We start from the raw sequence: 20,968 nt of genomic DNA, 5'->3' as shown, positions 1-20,968 counted from the left end.
CTGCTAGAGATGAGAAACGTTACTCCATTTTGGCACACATTAAGTAGACCCAACTCCTGTGGCACACTGTACCTGAAGCAATACAGCAGCCCTTTTCAACCAAAGATTGTAAGCCCTCTGGGAACAGGAAACTATACCTAGTGTACCTGAATGTAACTCCCTTTGAATTACAGTACTTCCTGGCCCATTACAAAATAGACTTTTTCCCAGCTGCGGTAAAATAAAATGGCTCAGCGTGCACCTAAATATACCACGGGGTCCACCTCATCTGGATTGTTCTCCTCTAAATAGTGCTTCCACTCTTCTCCTAAAAAAACGCTTAAATTCGTCATCTAGATAGAGGGAGGGATTCATCCTCCATCCTCCTGGTTGTCTCCTAGGGGAAAGACCCATCACCCACCCATACCATGCTGTGGTCAGAAACCACCCCATCCTCTATATCTGCTTCCCTGGCTAATGATAGCAAAGGTTGGGAAATTAATATGCAATCCAGCCGTGCCTGGGAACCTGAGAGAAAAAGGTGAAATTGCGTTCGTCCGGGTGAAGTACCCTCCAGATATCAAGGACATTCAGTTCTTGCATTAAAAAATTTACTCCCCATGCCTCTTGGCCTTTGGGCCTTTTCTTTGGGGGGCTGCAGTCAATTAGTGGGTCAGCCGTGATATTAGTCTCCTCCCACTATCAGTGGGTACCCATGAAGAGTTGTCAGCAAAGCTATCGTTTGGAGACGAAACTATGTGAGTATACATTGCGGGCATAAAGAGAGCAAATGGCTATTTTTTTTCCCTTGCAGTTTCCCCATCCAAACCACATAGCGTCCGCTGGGGTCTGCAATAGTCTTATGACATAGGTGGTCCAATTTCTTATGGATCAGAATTGCCGCCACCCCCCCTCTGCCTACCATTGTAAGATGCAGATGCCAGATCTTCAACCCAGTCTCTTTTCAATGTAGCATGTTTATGTTGAGTTAAATGGGTTTCCTGCAAGAGTAAGACCTCCACCTGAGAACGTTTGACATAGTTCATGATCTTTGTGCATTTTACAGGAGAGTGTATTCCGTCCACGTTTAGTGTGGCAATTCGTAGGTCACCCATTCCACCACTCTAATAGTGGTCTATTGTGATGGTGCAAGTCAGCCATTTCGGAGGCTAGGGACTGCATCCCAGCTGCACCGCCCCCACCCGTGTAGGGCAAGCCCTCCCTTGAGACAGAACTAAGCCTCAGCATTTTCAAGAGCACGGAGTCCCTCCCTTCCCCCCCTAAATCCCAGAGCCAACCCAAAAGTTTATCAAGCTCCCCTCCCCCTCTCTCCAATCATCCACCACCACTTCCTCACCCCTCACATGGAACCCCCCTCCTCTCAAACCCCATACACATCCTCCAGTTGCCCACACACACCCAATCACCCACACAAACACAATCGCCCACAAAAACCTTCCCCCACCCCATCCCCTCATCTCCCCTCTCCCTCCGCCACCCCCCATCTCCCCTGTGTCCCAACCCCCCCAACTTGTTTTACTACTATAGCTTCCCCCGCTCCCTCCCAGCCCCCCTCCTTCCCGTCCAGTGGATACTAAGAATTACAGTATAGTCCCCCTGACATAATTGGGGTCTCACCAACAGACATAAGTCCCTTACTATAGTTCCAATGAGTAACAACAAATTTCCAACAGTTGACCAGGGACTCCCAGAAGCGATCTGTCTTAAGGGAGATACATCTGTCACGGCCTTAACTCCCAGCACTTTACTTTACTCTGCCATAGGCCTGGTCTCTCACTCGGGTGAAGGCAGCTTCTCTATAAATGCCCGGAGCTCTGCAGCCACTGTGAAAGTTAGGTTTCGGTTGTTATGGAGCAGTCTCACCCTCACTGGGTACTGGAAAACAAACTTGATACCTCTGCTGAAGAGTTGAGAGCAGAAGGGCGCCAACACCCTTTACTGCTCCGAGACACGTGGCGAAAAGTCTTGAAACAGAAGTATTTTAGAACCTTTGTATTCCAAATTGCGTGAGCGTTTGTACAGTTCCAGTATCCTGGCTTTAGTAGCATAGTTCAGGTAGCGCACTATGACTGGATGCGGTCTGTCTGCTGCTTCTCTCCAAGTCCCTACCCACTGCGCTCTCTCCATGTGGATTGGGCCCGCCTCCGAAGGGAGCCATACCGCCTCTGGCAGCCATTTTTCCGTGATTTCCAGCAGGTTCAATTCTTTTATAGCTTCAGGGAGGCCAACTATTCGCAGGTTGTTTTGCCTTGCCCGGTTCTCTTTGTCCTCCACCCGTTCTAGTAAACATGCATTCTGTGTCGCCAGTGCTCTATTTTTTCCTCCATCACTTTCACACGATCCTCTTGGGCAGAGATACGCTCTTCTGCTTGTTGTACGCGTGCCGCCTGGCCAGCCACTGAGTCTTTCAGCTCGTCCATAGCAATGCGTAGCTTGGCAAGTTTGTCATCTAAGAGTTGATATATTTTGCATTGATAGTTGGATAGTATTGTCAGTGGCCTGTGGCGTCAGAGGATCCCACTGCTGGGCCGCCATCTTGCATGCGCTCCCTGCAGCCTGTTCCCTGCCTGAGCAAGCTGCTTTAATCGGCATAACAGCTGTTCCCAGCTTCTTCCGCCATCAATTTGTTTTCAGATGTAGTCCCCCCTCCCCTGGATTCCAGCGTTGGTGGGTCAATGTTGGGTTGAAAAATTCACCACGGGGGTGCCATAAGAAGAGGGTTTATCGAAACGAGGGAGCATGTAGGCGTCTGCTCACACTTCTGCCATCATGTGATCCCCCCCCAGGCCACTTTTTACCGCAGCTTTGTAAAGGACCTCTAAGTGAGAGTTCTACTTATTATCTTGTCCTATCTGCCATCTTGATAAAACCATCTTACATTGCCTGATGTCTGTTCATTAGCTGTTCATCATTACTCCCTCTTCAGCATCTGTACAGAAGATACCGTGGTCCAGTGTGGTGGGTTAATTCTAGTTGTCCCTATTTTTGGAGGGCTGTGTAATGGGTGGATGACCTTTTTGATGTGATTCTGATGCCGATTTTCTCTCTCCCACAGTTGGAAGGATGGTCTTGGCTTCTGCGCCCTCATTCACCGACACCGTCCAGAGCTGATTGACTATGGCAAGCTACGAAAGGTATTAGCAAGAGCTCCAGTTATGTATGTACTTAAATGCTACAATTTTGTACTGCCTGATGTAGGCACTGCCAGCCCTCTTAATCCAGGTGGGCTTCGTGCTAATCTGCTCGCATGTCCCCGGGAAAAAGCATGATGAATTGAAGAAAGTCATGCTTCCTGATTGTTCATGGGGTTTAAAATGATTTCTAATGGATTCCTGAACCAGAAATGAGTCACCTTTTACTTTTCTTCTGTGCTAGGCTCAGTTCATATTTGAAAAACTCCTGCTAGAGCTTAAACTAACATCCCTGGGCAGTTGTGTAGGCGTGAGATGTGCAGCAGGCTGTCACTGAAATATTCTGAGTCTATGGAATGAATCCAACAAGATGAGATACTGTACTCCTAGGGAAATTTTGTGTAGTACAGATTTAGAACAGGATTCCTTTCCTTTCCAGAATTTTCAGTTTTCTCCTACAGAATATGGGAGGGAAAGCAATTGAGGGGGAGGGGGAGAGGGGGAGGCAGCTGGACTCATCCCTCTTTTCACCTTCTTCCAATGCTGCCCTGGAAACTATCTGTACCTTGTAGCTCTTGAGTGTTCAAATAATGCAGTCAAAAAGACTTTGGGAACAGCACAGCATGGTTCACTGTCTGAAAGCTGCTTGGTGTACAAAGACAGCAACTATTTTAGAGATATTGCCTACTGCAGGACAGGGGCGTATCTGAACTTCAATGGTAAAGGGGGCCAGAGCCGAGGTGAGGGGGCACATTTTAGCCCCCCCCCCTGTTGAAGATGACGACGACGACGACACCACCACCACCTCCAACTACTTTAAAACCCCCCCCCTCTCGCCGAAGACGACAACGACACCACCACCTGGCTCCAACTACTTTGAACCCCCCCTCCCCGCCGTCACTCCGCTGTCGCGCCTCACCTCCCTTTGCTGGCAGGGGACCCCAACCACCGCCAGCCGAAGTCTCCTTCCTTCCTTCCTTCCTTCGTTTGGGTTTGGTTTCTGACGTCCTTCACACACGTAAAACGTGCAGGACGTCAGACTCGCAGAAACAAATTCTGTTTCTGTGAGTCTGACGTCTTGCACGTTGTACGTGCGTGCAGGACGTCTGAAACCAAACCCAAACAAAGGAAGGAGACTTCGGCTGGCGGGGGTTGGGGTCCCCCGCCAGCAAAGGGAGGTGAGGCGCGACGGCGGGAGGAGGGGGGTTGAGAGGGTCGTCAGTAGGGGGGTCCAGGGGCAAATCTATGGGGGCCAGGTCCCCGTGGCCCCATAGCAGATACGCCTCTGCTGCAGGGTCAGGAGATGGACAGGAATCGACAGGGGAAAGCAGATGGCTGGGGGCAGAGCTGGTAGCAGAATTAGGGCAAACTGGATGCTCACCTAGAGTGTCAGATTTTGGAAGGTGGCAGGAAAGTGTCCCAGAAAAAGCCCATGCGGCGACAGCCTTCGATCTCCAATCCATGCTGTTGCTGCCATTGTGCCACTGCTACATCTCCCCAGGACTGGTGGCAGCAATGAGAGTAAAACAGGAAAGAAGCATGGTGTGGAGCCTCTGGTTCCCCCCCCCCCCAGCATACTGCACTCTGAAAGTCCAGCAAGGTACCTCCCACTCTTTCTGACACAATTTCCTGTTTGCATGGGGGCAGAACTGGCTGGACTTTCATAGTGCTGCATGCAGGAGAGACTTTGTGCCATGCTTCTTTCCTGTTATATTGCTGCTGTAGCTGCTGCAGATCCCAGAGAGATTGGGGGGAGGGGGGTTGACAAGAATGAAGGTTTGCCTAAGGCACCTGCTATTCTTACACCAGCCTGGCTGGAGGAAGAGGAAAAATGTGGTGGAGGGGAGATGAGTTTGAGAGAGGAAGAGTATTGTGGTGGAGAATGGGAGACCCTGCTCAGAGGGGGGAGAGTAATGTATTGCCTGATGGTTATAGCTTTTGGATTTCAGGAATTCTTATTTGCTAATCTGCAGAGTGGGAAGCACTGAATGCTTTTCAGTTGCTGATGCTGACATTTGTAGCCAGGTCCAGATTTAAGTATGGGGAACAGGCAATTGCCAAGGGCACAAATTTGGAAGACATCAAATTCCCAGATAAGAGGAGTCTGCTCCTGCTTCCTTTAGTGCAGTGTGCAACTGGGGATCAGATTTCGGAAGGGCTGCTGAAGAAATCCCATGAAAGTGACTGCCATTCTCCACCAATACAGTAAATAAAGGGGTGGGGAAGGGGTTCCAGAAAAAAAAAAACCTAACTTTAAATGTTTATGTTGCTGGAAATCCTAGAAAAGCTTTTGTTTGAATAGTTATTGAAAATCATTAAAAACTATTTTTTTCAGCCCTCTTTGTATGGGCTGATGCTCCCCCCCCCCTATATTACAGAAAAGAGTTGATGAGATTTGGAAGTAAGAGATTGCCTCTGCCAAATGACTCCCACCTAAAATTGTTTTAGCTGTAGCTTGGGAAAGCATGCTGTATCCGGCTGCATGGTTTTCACATCTATCCTCTGTGGCTTAATGATTGGAGGTCAAATGTCGGACAGAAAGGAGAAGCCCCTTTATTTACTGTATTGGCAGAGAAATGGCAGTTGCTCTCATGGGATTTCTTCAGCAGCCCTTCCGAAATCTGACCCCCAGTTGCAGAATGTCGGTCAAGCCCTGAATGTTGCCAGTATTTTGACTTCTTAGTGACCCAAAATCTAACACACACATGAGGAAGAGTATTTAGCAAACCTGCAAAGCCTGAACAGACAGTTCTGAATTGTATTTACATCTGTGACTGTTTTTATGTGCCTTCTGTTTAAATCATGGATTGTGTCCAGCTAAGTGGTCTTTTGGGGCTAAGCCTTCTCCTATTCACATTCACACTTCCATTCTGTAAGCAGTTTAGCCATGCACATTGGCTTCTGGCTGTGTCTTGCTCATGTCTGTACCTTGCCATGCTTTCTCTCTCCTCCCTTGGCCTCTGCGGTTGGCAGTGCTCCTTCTGATACACGGCCTGTCACTTACCCAGGAGTTCCTAATTTCCAGTCTCATGCTGTGTTTGGAGCAGTAACTGTATCCAGCACCAACACTCTTCCCCAAAACTCATTGACTGTTACTTTTACTGATAGGTATTTATAGAGATCGTGTCAAAATACACTTAGACATTCAGGGGTGAATTCTAAATATGACGCTGAAAAAAGCGTTATTCTATAAGCCGTGCTTAAAGTTAGGCACGGTTTATAGAATAGCGCTTACGCCTGGGAATCATGGCTAGGTTTAGGCGTGAAGAAAAAGCACATAAGGGCCTCCAGAACTGGAACACTGGTACAGTCTTTATTGAAAGTAACCCAATGATACAGTCTTAATTGGAAATGACCTGACACGAGCCGTGTTCGGCGCCCACCAGCGCCTGTCTCAGGGGTCTAAAACACATATAAAATCAAATATTACAAACATAACAGACTCCAATGATAAAAACATTTTTGGAACATATAGAGACGTATTTTCAAAGCACTTAGACTTACAAAGTTCCATTGTAACCTATGGAACTTTGTAAGCCTAAGTGCTTTGAAAATGTGCCCAATAGAGATATATATAAAAAATCAAACTGAAGGTATAAAATATACAAATTAAAAGGATTGTATATATGTATATATGTATGTATATATATATATATATATATATATATATATATATATAATCTTTTTATTCATATAGTTCATACCTTCAGTTTGATTTTTTTTTATATATATATAAAATGTATTCCGTGGGCATAGTTTGACAGTTTCATTTTGGGGGGGTGGGGCAAAGGGTGGGGCGTGTCTCTCTTCCGCCGCCGCCACCCCCTCCGGAGACTTCCAGTGACGCCCGGTATCACTCTTCCCCGGCAACCTCAGCGAAAGAAGCACACAGCTGCTTTAGACCTGCCCTGGAGGCCCTTCTCTCTCCTACAGCTTCCCGCCTGCACGGGAACAGGAAGTTGAAGGAGAAAGAGAGGCTTCCGGGGGCAGGTCTAAAGCAGTGTGTGTGCTGCTTTTTTGCAGAGGCTGCCGGCGGCTTGGGGATTGGAGGATGGGGGTGACAGCTCGTTTGGGGGGAACTGCCCCCTCGCCCCCCCCCCCCAAACTACGCCCATGATGTATTCATTAGATAATAATGAATACTTGTCAGGTGGACCATACATGCGTGATAATGTTGCTATTGATCAGACTGAAATGTGCAAATGTAAACATCTAACTTAGGTGCATATTCCCATTATTGTATAACACATAAATGCTAGGAAAGCCCCCATTCTGCCCATGACCCTCTCATTTCCACGCTCTTTTTTTTTTTTTTAACTCATGCGTAAAATTTAGGCACAGATGTTCCAGTTAAATCCAATTAGTGCCAATAATTGCTTGTTGAAAAACCAATTAATGGCACCACTTGGCTCCTTATTCAGTTAAATTGCATGCGTAATATTAGAGACTTTTATAGAATTAGGGGGGGGGGGGGGGTCGGTGCTTAGCTGGATGTCTGAGTGCTGCTGGAGTTTCATTTTCAGTACAGATGCATGTGTAAAACTTGCTCATTTTGCTATATGCCTAGTTTTATATGCACAGAAAAATGGGTATGAAAAGGGTGTTTCAGGGGTGGGGCCCCCACTATGCACCTACTTGACATGTACTGGTCGATATTCAAAATGATTTAACTGGCCAGAAACGTCCGCTGCCTGTTAAATCACTTGTTCGGGGCTATCTGCTAATTTTCAGTGGCACTTAACTAGTTATCGCTGCTGAAAATGAGCTCCTAAATGAAAGCCGGCTATTTTGGGGGCGTTCCAGGGGAGGAGTTGGCACTTGGCCAGTTAAGTGCTGATATTCAGAATTTAACTGCCCAGGATAACTGCATAAATAAGATTGTTTTATGTGATCATATCTTTATATAGCAACACTCACGACTCCATCACATTTTATTCTGACCAGTGTAATGCTTTCATAAAATCTGACTTTATAATTGTTGTTATCTGAATTTGATGCTAGGAATGAATGACACTTGTTTTCTGTTTCTACTATATTGTAATCAAACACAGCGAAGTTGACAAAAGTCAGAGCTTAGATGATGTCAAAAGTATAAACATTTATTAAAACATCTAATGACTTGACACAAGCCACAAAGGCCCGCCTCAGGAATCTAAAAATAACAATCATACAGTAATATCAATAAAAAAATAAGTAGACACAGTCAAAAAAACATATTGAAAAACAGATATCAAATTATGAGTACATAAACTTAACAAAACTTGAACTAATAAAATGCACTTGTAACTAAACCCTTGGAAAAATAAGAAAATATATAAAAAAAAACAAATATAAAAAGTGATACGTACAAATCATTAATCACAAGAAATAATATGCCCCTATATTACAAAGACAGATAACATATCTGCTGAATTATATCAAAACATAAACTATGTACCACATCAACTGAAGTTATTGTAATATATAAATACATAACCCAAAAGAATAATATATATATAGTATACCTTCTGTCTGGATGTTTCTAAACTCACTAGCTCTTCAAATAAAACCACGAATACTAAAACACCTAAAAGATGATAAAAATTGACTTAAAAATATAAAATATCAGATAATGGTAAAACTTAAGAAAAACAAAAAAGTATTAAAACACTAACAAGCGTCAGAATGTTACAATGTAAGCCACATTGAACTCAAACCTGTTTGGGATAATGTGGGACATAAATGTCATAAATAAACCTGTGGCCAGTTAAGTTCTGAATACCAGTTTAAGCAGCCATGTGTTATCCGCCGCATTCAGTGCCAAAGCCCAGACATGACCCGGCATTGAATAATCAGGAATAATGCTGGTGGCGATCAGCAAAATGCTAACCGCCACCGGTTGAATAATGACCCCATAGGCTCAGATGTTAAGCGTCTATATGTCTAGCATTTAAATTTGGGCTAGATGTGCCAAAACCAGGTATAACTAGCACGTACAGCTCAAATGTATGTGCTAGATGTATAGGAGCTTAGTAACTGTGCCTATATTTATTTATTCAGGAGCACTTGCTATACTGCTATTCGCAGTGAAAAATGCAACAAAGCGGTTCACAAATAAAAGTCCAGAGAGGGCCATAAAGAATAAGAGAAAGAAAGAAGAAAAGGATCTAAGAGACCCTTTTACTTAGCCGTGTACACTGCTCAATTTGGAGTTACTTCCCAGCTACCGCTTGGCCTGGTGGTAATTTTGTTTTTTATGCACGTCTGCTACGCATGCTGGAAAATGATTAATTTTTATTTTTCTGCGTGCAGCGGAAACCAGACGGTAATCGTCATTATGTGTGTAGATGATTACCGTACAGTTACCGCGTGAGACCTTACCACTAAGTCAGTGGGTGGCGGTAAGGTCTGAGACACAAAGTGCACGCGCGCCAATTTTTATTTTGCTGCATGTCCGTTTTTGGCAAAAAATGTTAAAAAAGGCCTTTTTTACAGGCATGCTGAAAAATGGATCTGCACGTGCCAAAAACACAAGCCTACACTAGCGCAGCCCATTTTTCACTGCACCTTAGTAAAAGGACCTGATTGAAAAGTCAAGTTTTCAAGTGTTGTTTTTTTTTTTTGTTTGTTTTTTTTTTAAGCCATGTGAGAGGGTTTGGTAGCAGCATATGCAAATGTGGTTTCCCAAGTTATGTCTAGACCTATGGTTCACAAACCTGGTCCTGGAGGCACCCCAGCCAGTCAGATTTTCAGGATATACAAAAATCAAGGACTAATCTTAACGCTGTTTCCATATCAATAATGATAAAATATATGAAGAAATTTATTCCAAAATAAATTCAACTTAAAATTGCTTATTAATAGATAAATACTGGTGTCAGAATATTGTCGTGGTCTCAGCAGAAATAGCTTCAAAAGCTGATTGCACTACAATTAATCATTACCAGGGCCCGTCTTAGGCAGAAGCGACCGAGGCGGCTGCATAGGGCCCGCGCGGCGTGCCTCGCCTCTGCCTCGCCGACCACGCTCGTTTGCCCTCCACCCACGTCGCGAGTCTCCTCGTTCCCCTGCTGCTCTCCCTCCCTCCAGCCACCTGAGACATCTCCCGTCTGACCCCCCCCCCGGACCCGCCAAACGACCCTCTTCTTTCGCCCGCACCTCAACTGACCCGACCCAGCATTTAAAAAAACCTTCAAGCGGCGGTGCCGGTGCCTCGCGTCTGAGGGCAGAAAACTCGCTTCGTCGTTGACCGGCCTTCCCTCAAGTCCCGCCCTCTGATGTAACTTCCGCAAGGGCGGGACTTGAGGGAAGGCCGGCCAATGACGAAGCGAGTTTTCTGCCCTCAGACGCGAGGCACCGGCACCGCCGCTTGAAGGTTTTTTTAAATGCTGGGTTGGGTCAGTTGAGGTGCGGGCGAAAGAAGAGGGTCGTTTGGCGGGGAGGGGGGGGTCAGACGGGAGATGTCTCAGGTGGCTGGAGGGAGGGAGAGCAGCAGGGGAACGAGGAGACTCGCGTCGTGGGACGGGGGTGGAGGGCAGGGGGGACGGGGGGGGGTTACTGGACATAGGTGGATGGCAGTTGGCAAGGGGGGCAGGAGGGTTGCTGGACATGGGGTGGATGTAGGGGAGGAGGGCTTCTGGACATAGGGGGAGGGCAGGGGGCACAGGAGGGTCACTGGACATGGGTGGATGGCAGGGGAGGGCATAGGGGACAGTGGGGTTGCTGGACATGGATGGCAGGGGGGACAGGAGGGTCGCTGGACATGGGTGGATGGCAGGGGAGGGGGTTTCTGGACATAGGTGGATGGCAGGGGAGGGCAGGGGGCACAGGAGGGTCGCTGGACATGGGTGGATGGCAGGGGAGAGCATAGGGGACGGGGGGGTTGCTGGACATGGATGGCAGGAGGGACAGGAGGGTCGCTGGACATGGGTGGATGGCAGGGGAGGGGTTTTCTGGACATAGGTGGATGGCAGGGGCGGGCAGGGAGGACAGGAGGGGCGCTGGACATGGGTGGGTGGCAGGGGAGGGGGTTTCTGGACATAGGTGGATGGCAGGGGAGGGCAGGGGGCATAGGAGGGTCGCTGGACATGGGTGGATGGCAGGGGAGGGCATAGGGGACAGGGGGGTTGCTGGACATGGATGGCAGGGGGGACAGGAGGGTCACTGGACATGGGTGGATGGCAGGGGAGGGGGTTTCTGGACATAGGTGGATAGCAGGGGCGGGCAGGGAGGACAGGAGGGTCGCTGGACATGGGTGGATGGAGGGGAGGGGGTCTCTGGACATAGGTGGATGGCAGGGGAGGACAGAGGGGGCAGGGGGGTTGCTGGACATAGATGGATGGCAGGGGGGACAGGAGGGTCGCTGGACATGCGTGGATGGAGGAGAGGGAAGAGTGAGGAAGGAGATGAGGTGAGGGAAAAGGAAGAGAGGAGATAAAGTGCCCATAGATATAGAAAATAGGCAGAAGCTGGATCCACTGGACAGTCAAGTCTGCAGAGGACCCAGCTTTTACTTACGGATGTAGGGCAAGAAATGAAGAAGAAAGGCAGAAAGTAAAGAAATAAATGGAAAGGAAGCCCTGGAAACGGAGTTAAGAGGACAGATAGCAGCACAATCGGATACTGAGCCAGCATGATCAGAAAAACAAAGTCACCAGACAACAAAGGTAGAAAAAACTATTTTATTCAGGATTTATTAATTGGAATATGTTAGTTTTTGGAAATGTGCATCTGTGATATTTTTCATGTAAGTTTTAATTTTTGTAGTATTGCTACATACTGAGTCTGACTTCTTGAGGTAACTTTCCAGTTCAGTATTTTGCATTCATGTGTTTTTCAGGTGTGATCAAGGAAGGTACAGTATTCTGCTAGCGTATAGTTTGCAGCCCTTTTTGTTTGTTTTTTTTCACTAGGTTGTGCACTGGTGTTTTAGAGCCCGGTGTAATTACAGTTGCCTTTCCACGCCACGCATAAGGTTGTAGCTCGTCCTGTCCTTGGAATTAGTGCTGTTTATGGTTTGTGAAGGTTATGAGTGTGTTTTTGCACACGTTTGTGTATAGTGTTTTGCAGTGGAGAGATTGTGTGTTGGCCTTACTAAGGTGGCACCAAACATCGGAAAGGGTGTAGAGCCTAAATCATGACACACTATCTCTAAAAGGGTGTTTTGTGGCTCTACATGAGAATTGTGATATTATGATCCCTTGCTAGCTTCATATTGTTGATAATCTGCATTTTCCGTATGGCTGGTATATTGGTGTATAAGGTATTAATTGTGACTTTTTTTTTTTTTTACTTATTTTTTTTCTGTGTGTTGTCAGACAATTATGGATGACAGAGTCGGAGTCTTCTTGAGTCAGAGAGTTGTGGTATATATTTTAAAACAATTTTAATACCTTGGTGGTCTATATGTTTTTATATTGTACATTATATTTTACATATCACTTAATTTTATTGTATATCTTTTCATTTCATTTTTATTTTATTGCATATATGGGTTACAGAGTAATAGGGGAATTTGAAAGTACTGAATCTTTTCTTAATATTTTTCCTTTATTCTCCTTTGTTATGAGAATTGGAACTACTAATTGTAGTGGACTTGAACTGAATAATTTCTGGGGAGGGGAGGTTTCATGATAGCATTGTGCTTATTATTTCAATCAGTTTTTTGTACAAGTTTAGCTTCATTTGTCTTTGAAATTTCATAAATAAAAAAATGTTCTAAAAATGGAATAATTTTATCAATAGGGTGGAGCTAGGGTGGGAGCGGGGCTACAGTGGGCGGGGCTATGGTGGGGTGGGGCTAGGATGGGGCCCCACCAAATTGGTCTGCATAGGGCCCCGCACTTGCTAAGACCGGCCCTGATCATTACACCTGTATGTTGTACTCAGTGGTCACTGTAACTCAAATGCTTTTCAAATGCTATTATCCATTTAATAAAGAAAAAAAAATGGTACATAGATTGAGCCTGATCAATGTTCCTTGCAGCCAGCACAAATAAATATGATGACCATGGCAACCTGGTGAATGCTCAAGTGTCAAATATCCCAGTGAAAAGTAAAATCCAAATGAGTCATGGAGTTGCACCAACCCATAGAAGAAATATCTCAGATTTCAAGAAGATGAAATGAACTTCAACCAGACAGTGTTACATGATGCTGAGATACACACCAGGTGTAAAGATTGAGTTTAGTGCAATCAGCGTTTGAAGCTATTTCAGCTGAGACCACGACAATATTCTGAGCACCAGTATTTATTTATTTATTTACAAGCAGGTTTTCAGGATAGCCACAATGAATATTCATGAGAGAGATTTGCCTTGACTGCCTGTCAATCTCTCATGAATATTCATTGTGGATACGCTGAAAACGTGACTGGCTGGACTGCCTCCAGGACCAGGTTTGGGAACCACAGGTCTAAATGCAAGGCACATAAGCATCCTATATAATAAAACCCACCTCCAACGTTCTGAAGCTGACTGCGTGGACACCAGTCTTGAGGCATTCGTGCTTCTGTTGATGCCTCCCACTTCCGGGTGCGTCAGCAGCGAAAGTGCCCAATCAAAACACAGCAGCGTTCGGAATGTTGGAGGCGCAGTTTCAGCCCTTCGCCACGCCCCCCCCCCCCCCGAGGTCACAGCAGCCACTGCTCCACCCTCCACCCCCCCCCCCCAGGTCGCCGCCGCTCCCCACCTCCGTCCGACATCAGCTCAGCTGCCATTTCCAGCCACTGCTGCTTCTCCTGTTGAGCAGCAGCGGCCGGTACAAAAACAAAAAAAACAACTTGAACCTGCAAAAATGCTTTCAAAAAGGAAGCGGGGGCACCGCAGGCAGCCATTGGCTGTCAGCTGTGCATCCGCTCCTCCTCTCACGTCACTGCCCCTGGAGGAGCGCAACGAGGTGAGGGGAGGAGCGGATGCTGAGCTGACAGCCGATGGCTGCCTGCGGTGCCCCGCTTCCTTTTTTAAAAGCATTTTTGCAGGTTCAATTTGGTTTTTTTTTTTTTTTTTTTGTACCGGCCACTGCTGCTCGACAGGAGAAGCAGCAATGGCCGGAAATGGCAGCTGAGCTGACGTCAGACAGAGGGGGGGGAGCGGCGGCGACCTCGGGGGGGGGGGGAGCAGTGGCTGTGGCGACCTTGGGGGGGGGTGGAGGGGAGGAGCGGTGGCACCCTGGGGGGGGGGGGGGTGAAGGGGTGAACGGCTGCGACCTCAGAAGGAGGGCAAGGCGGCGAGGGCGGCAGGGGTGGGGCCTGAGACAACGGAGGGGGAAGGGGTCCTGAGGCCAAAGGGGAGGCGGTCCTGAGACCTGGGAGGGGGAGGGGTCCTGAGACCAGATACGGAGGGGGGAGGGGACCTGAAACCAGAAAGCAGGGGGGAGGGGAACCAGATGGGGAGGGGGTCCTGCGACCACACAGAGGGAGGGGGGAGGTATCTCTGGCACACACGTAGAGGTGTATTTTCAAAGCACTTAGACTTACAAAGTTATATAGTAACCTATGGAACTTTGTAAGTCTAAGTGCTTTGAAAATGAGCCCCACAGTGTCTCACTCTCATACACTGTCTACCACACACTCTGTGTCTCACACTGTATCACATTCACTCTCTGTGTCACACAGTCATTCTCAAACACTCTCTCGATCTCATACACTCTTACTCTCACAGAGAGTCTGTGTATCACACACATACTCTCTCATATTCTATCTGTTTCACACAAACACTCACACACACTGTATCTGTGTGAAACACACTCTCACACTCACTGTGGCTCACATACGCACTTGCACACACTCTCACAGACACATTCGCTCCCACACTCACTCTCTCTGTCACACACACACTCACTCTCTCTCTCTCTCTCTCTCTCTCTCACAGTCACTCTCACACACACTCTCTCAAACATACACACTCCGAGGAAAACCTTGCTAGCGCCCGTTTCATTTGTGTCAGAAACGGGCCTTCTTTACTAGTATGCATATATTAGGCATGTATTTTCAGTAATGTACCATATGTACCCAAATGTACGCTAGGATTCTAGAATCCTAGCACATATGTGCATGAATAGCGTTCATGTGTGTAAGTGCTGGTTGGGCACTAAGTGGTATTCTACAATCATAGCGCACAACTGCAAGGGTGGGGCATAACTTATAAGATACTATAAGCTTTGTTTCAAAGTGCAACATTTACACACACACACTTACACCTGCCTTTTACATAGCATTAGTGATAGCACTGAAAAGTTGCATAAATGCCAACTTACGCTCTATTCTATAATGGAATTTGAGCACTCAGATGCCCTTATAAAATTTCACACTCGGCCCCCTGCACTTTAACTCATAAATTTCGGCAACCTTTATAGACTTACCCCTTATGTTCAGTGCCACTGAAAATACATCTAATCTACACATATGCTTAGTGCGAATAGCAGATGTCATTGGATGTCCAATTTGAATATAGACCTCCTAGTGTCTTCCATTCATATAAAGGGGCACAAATGAGAAAAGCTAGACTCTGGCAGGCAATGTGACTTTACAATCAATGACAACAGAGCATCGAGTCAGTCTCAAATCCTTTGATTCCTAGAACCGTCACCCTCTTAACTAATCCAAAAGAGGTAATCCAAAGCACACAAAGCAAAGAGAACACAACAAGCTCAAGGAGCCTTCTGAATTGGGCGTGCCAGAAAATGTTTATTCACATAGGACCTGACACAGGCTGTGTTTTGGCAGATGCCTGGGTTACGAGTCTATCAGAAAACATATACATAATATACAAATCTAAATCATAAAAATAATAAGGCAATAAATAAACTATTAAAAACATCATAAAAATAATGCAATAAATGAAATATACAAAACAAAATATTACAAAACATATATTTATTGCATATTTTTATCATTTAGACGTTTATATTATCTATATATTAATATGCTCTACCTTTCAGTTTTTGTAAGTGTGCAACTGCTGTTCTTTTGAAGAAATAGAGGACCATGAGTCCCTTTCCTGCAACATATACAGTAACTTTTTGTTACTGCCTTCTGTTTTTAATAATTTTTCTGATAGACCCCTGACGCAGGCATCCGCCGAGACACAGCCAATGTCATGTCCTATGTGAATAAACATTTTCTGGTACACCCAATTCAGGAGGATCTTTGTGCTGCTTGATCCTCTTAACTAAACCAGCTCAGAGGCCAGAACACCACAGGGAGACAGCAGCTATAATTAAAAAAAAAAAAAAAAAGAAAATTCATGAGGCAGGTGTGTTGCATTGGGGTGCTGCATCCAAAAAGTCTTTAAAAAGTATTGGCCCCTTGCTGTCTTTTGATTTCTTTGACATCACATTTAGCTCTTGCCAGAAATCAAACTCGAATATGCCCATTAATGAGAACACACTTGCAAGACGAGTGTGAATTTTGTACCAAACACAAAGAGCTGCTGATGAGAGAATTGTATGTTGACATGTCATGTTTGCATAAGTCGCAGTTCCTGTTAAAGCTGCCCCACAATGTATACACACTGCACTGGGCAGGCCCACACAGGGCAAGGAGGATGTGTATTCCTGAAGCGGCTAAAATAAGATTGCATTAGTCAAGTTTTGTCCCCTCATTAGAGAAAAGCTCGCTTTGCTAGTTTCTGCACAATCGCAGTATCTAGGAAGTGTTCAGCATGTTAAAGTTCTTCATTATTGGCAGTTTAAGTTTAGCTCTTGGAAGAAGAACAAATTGGCATATCCATTTTAAAACTGCAGTTCCCTCCAGGACTGACAGTGTAGAGTAATGGTTACAGCAGTGTATGAGTCCTCCTGACTTGTTTATTAGGATGGTCTCCCTATTCGCGTTCCTGTTATGATATGCTAAAGAGAGACACACATATGCAAGTAAACACTCAGAAGAAATTACAGTTCACCAAATACTGTACAGCAGGAACTGATCATCTTACCACGACAGATTTCCATTGAGTGACCACCAGATCTATATGTTCACACTATTTTCCAGGCTGGTGTTAGGCATGCTAGGATGTGAGACAAACTTGGAAGAGAGCACTCAAACTAGACTCCCTGAGTGATCTTTCCCTACTTTCCATGGCTCCTTCCCTGCCTATCCCATGCCTTCCCCCCCCCCCCAGATTATTCTGAGCTTCCTTCATCCACACTCCAGGTTCTCTCCTGCTACTGTTGCCACACCCCTCTTGGCCTTTTTTCCCCCTTCTAACCCCTTCCCCATTGCGACATGCCATGTCTTTTTCATTAGAAGTGTGCCACACTCATTTGAAAGCTCACACTTTCACGCTCTTTGAGGCCTTTCTCTTGCTCACTAGAACCTCAGTTACCAGTTCATTGAACCTGATCACTGCTTTCAAAAGAGGCAAGCCTAATAGGAGGAAAGCCAATAGGAGGAAAGCCAAGTGGCCCCACCAGTAGGGAGTGTGCCTCTCTGCATGCTTTTTCCTCCCCCAACCCATCTCTTTTCCCGGCACTTTTCAAGTATACATGCTGTGAAACCTAAACACATAAGTGGATGATGCTTTTCAGCCTGGACTCAGAAATTTTATACAGGTATCTGCTTAGTTTGAAAACTGCCCTCATAGTGCTTCCACTCTGTATGTCTTTTCAGAGGAACCAAAGAAAAGCAAATATTTTTTTTTATGGTGGCATTTTCATTTGTAAACCAATATAACACACAGGTCAAGGACACAGTCTTAAAAAAAAAAAAAGTCTTACTCTTTGGCCTTCAATCTAAATGTTTGGGGTGGTAAATACCACCATTGCCATGTCTTCGCTCTCACTGTATTCCTCATCCTCTTATTCCTTCTGTTTCCCCTTCTCCACCTTCTTCCTATGACCCATTTCCAGAACCTCTCTCTACTCTACTCACTTCCATGAGCTCTTTCTATGTCCTCCCTCCACTCCATGGCACTATCCTAAGTCCTGTACCTCCTGTCCCTCTACCCTTCACTTCCCTTCCCTTATTCATCTACTCCCAGCCTGCTTGATATTTTGTGACAGAAAATCACCATGGTATATGTGTGCTAGCAGATGTGGATTTTCCTCATAGCAGGAATCAAATGCAGAAGGAGAGTGTAGCGGCTATAGGATCTGGGAGAACAGTAGCTCATGGGACCTGTACTGTTTTTCTTTCCTAATGCCAGTGCTTGAAGCCTTGTTTGGCCTGGGACCAGCCATGTTTCCATCACTCCTTAATTGCCCCTCTTTCGATGCTTTACCTGGCCGCCGCCCTCCTTTTTGCTGCTGTATGCATTGCAGTGTATGTCCTCATTTTGGAATGTTTAATTTGCCACCACTCACATAACATGTGTAGAACATGTGTAGGATATGTTGAGAAGACAATGACTTTGCATGGCTTGTATCCTGGGAAGGCATGGCAATCAATTGGATGAGAACCAAAGCCCTAACGGGAGCGTATGTGACACCAGGAAAACCTTTCCTAACCTTTTTATACTTCTGTTTTCCCTGAATGTTTTATCTCTGTAATAAAGCAAGGAAAAGTGACACTCCCCATTATGGAGAACAAGTTGCAGTGTGTAGTTCTTTTTTAGTGTATGTTAATACCATCCTTTCATTCATTATCTCTCCGTTTGCTCAGGACGATGCCCTGACTAACCTAAATACAGCTTTTGATGTGGCTGAAAAGTACCTCGACATTCCCAAGATGCTGGATGCAGAAGGTAATTGAGATTTTGATTGCTCAGTAAATTTCAGCTCTCAGTGGATTAGCAAGTATTGTAACTCTCTAAATTAAAAGGGGCTGCCTAAAATGTACAAATCTCTCTCCTCCCTCAATAACATGTTTCTTCTTTCATCTGAAAGTGCTCACTCACACATTGCATAAACTCATTGAAGTCTCTTTGTTGGCTTTCTAATTCATATCTGTACTTTGTGATGTGTGTATATTGTCCTAGTTTAATAGATTAAGCAGGACTTTAACTTTCATAAACACTATTTAAAATGTGAATTAGTGTAAACTCCCCCCATGGAGCCAGTGTAAGTAACCCTGTATCTGTAGGAGCCTGTCTTGAGATTCAAAGAGGTGCATGGACGAGACTGTGTATTCAATGGATGATTCCTCACAGAACTCAGGATACAGAAATATTCCCCATCATTTTGGTGCAACAGGCCTGATTGAGAATTTCCAAGCACACCTGGATAAGTTGCCTATACATGTAACATCTTGGTTCTCATTTTCAAAGCACATAGACATAGATTTACAAAGCTACATAGGTTACTATGTGCTTTGAAAATGAGCCTCTTTATGAACTCCAGAAGGAAACTCGTTGGCACAATGCAAGTACTAGGTGAACATTAGCAGTAAATTTGACAGACTAAGATCATACTCCACTCACCCTGGCTTAGGAATGAAGTTTATTACTGTTACAGTATGTGCAAAACAAACCTGTTTGAAGACATTGCCCCCCCCCCCAAAGATCTCATCTGTGGTGTTCTTCCATGTATGAGACCTAGTAGTAAATTTCAAAAATTGTGATCCTGGCACAAGAATGAGGTTCATTCCTATTTTAAGGTGTGTGTACACGGACCCATCTGGAGAAACAGCCCTGAGAGAACTCACTGCCTGTCACTATGGCATTCTACCTGCCTTCCGCTTCATTTACCAGAGGTAATAGCCCTGGTTCCTTTTGCCATTAAGAGGATAGATTTGTCCGTGAAAATATTTGTGATCTATGCTAGCAGTCCTCAGGGCTGATACTGGAGAATATCTGGAATTTTCAGAGGATGCAACAGGGCTGGGATATTGTGGAGTAACCAAACCCTACATAAAATGCTTCACTGTAGGTGAGAAGCTTTAGTATGTTAACATGAGAGTTCTATTTTTCTGGTTGTGTCAAGTTGTGTTCCATGCAAGTCTTCCCTCCCTTCCTCCCCAGAGTCTTTCATTTTGTCCTGTATTCTTCCTCTTGGTTTCATGATTGAACATGCTCTTAACCAGAGATTTTTCTTGACAGACATTGTTGGAACTGCCCGCCCCGATGAGAAGGCCATCATGACCTATGTTTCTAGCTTCTACCACGCCTTTTCAGGAGCCCAGAAGGTATCCCGGGATTACAAGCCTACTGCAAGCAGCACCTTGCTCCTGTTGCTAATGTCTAAAACTTTTGATTTTTTTTTCCTCTCTTTTCTCTAGCTGCCAGGTATATTCTCTCTTGGTAGGGTTTGCAGCTGTTCAAAGTGGTACCCAAATAAAATTGGAAGTTAGGCAAGATACTTTTAAATCCGAAGAGGCAGGCAAAAATGTTTGTACCTCAGTTAGATTCTAAAGTTCTTATGCAGCAGCAACAACTCAAATTCTGTTCCTTACTGTTGCCTAGGTTCCGTATCCATTCCTTTCTTCGTGTGCTGCCTTAAAAATGTCAGCAAGGTCCATTAGATGCCCTGAAGTGCCATAGTCTATTAAATAAATGATTGCCCTTGTGCATTATACATGTGATGCAGGGTCTGTCTTTTGGGTTTAATATTGTGCAGGTTGTTTGCATAAAGAGTGGAGGAGTAGCCTAATGGTTAGTGAAGTGGTCTGAGAATCTAGGAAACGGCGTTTGATTCCTACTGCAAATCACTGGGGAAATCACTCAACCCTCCCATTGCCCCAGGTACACAATAAAGCACCTGTATATAATAATATGTAAACCACTTTGTAACCACAGGAAGGTGGTATATCAAATCCCATCCCCCTAGTGAGGGCCACATTCATCTTGTATTTTTATCTTGATCACAGGAGGATGACATAGATCTTTGAAAGACAAATCTAAGATCTTTGAAAGACAAATCTAGGATTGAGCTTGGGTTTTGCCCAGAAGTGCAGTTCTTACCTTGGACGGAGTCATTAGAACAAG

General features: G+C 45.3%; 1 protein-coding gene across 3 annotated transcripts in view; it reads left to right on the top strand.

Moving 5' to 3' along the window:
• Nucleotides 1-20,968, top strand: part of ACTN1 (actinin alpha 1) — a 255,126-nt gene that overhangs the window by 158,514 nt on the left and 75,644 nt on the right. For all 3 annotated transcript variants that reach the window (XM_030213778.1, XM_030213776.1, XM_030213775.1), the window contains exons 6-8: nucleotides 3,056-3,134; nucleotides 18,709-18,790; nucleotides 20,084-20,169. In XM_030213778.1, the coding sequence (XP_030069638.1) occupies nucleotides 3,056-3,134; nucleotides 18,709-18,790; nucleotides 20,084-20,169 (247 nt within the window). The remainder of the gene's footprint in view (nucleotides 1-3,055; nucleotides 3,135-18,708; nucleotides 18,791-20,083; nucleotides 20,170-20,968) is intronic.

This window comes from Microcaecilia unicolor, chromosome 9 (genome assembly GCF_901765095.1).
Source record: "Microcaecilia unicolor chromosome 9, aMicUni1.1, whole genome shotgun sequence".
Classification (NCBI taxonomy): domain Eukaryota; kingdom Metazoa; phylum Chordata; class Amphibia; order Gymnophiona; family Siphonopidae; genus Microcaecilia; species Microcaecilia unicolor.
The sequence above is the reverse complement of the archived record's forward strand: the minus strand, read 5'-3'. Positions and strand labels throughout refer to the sequence as shown.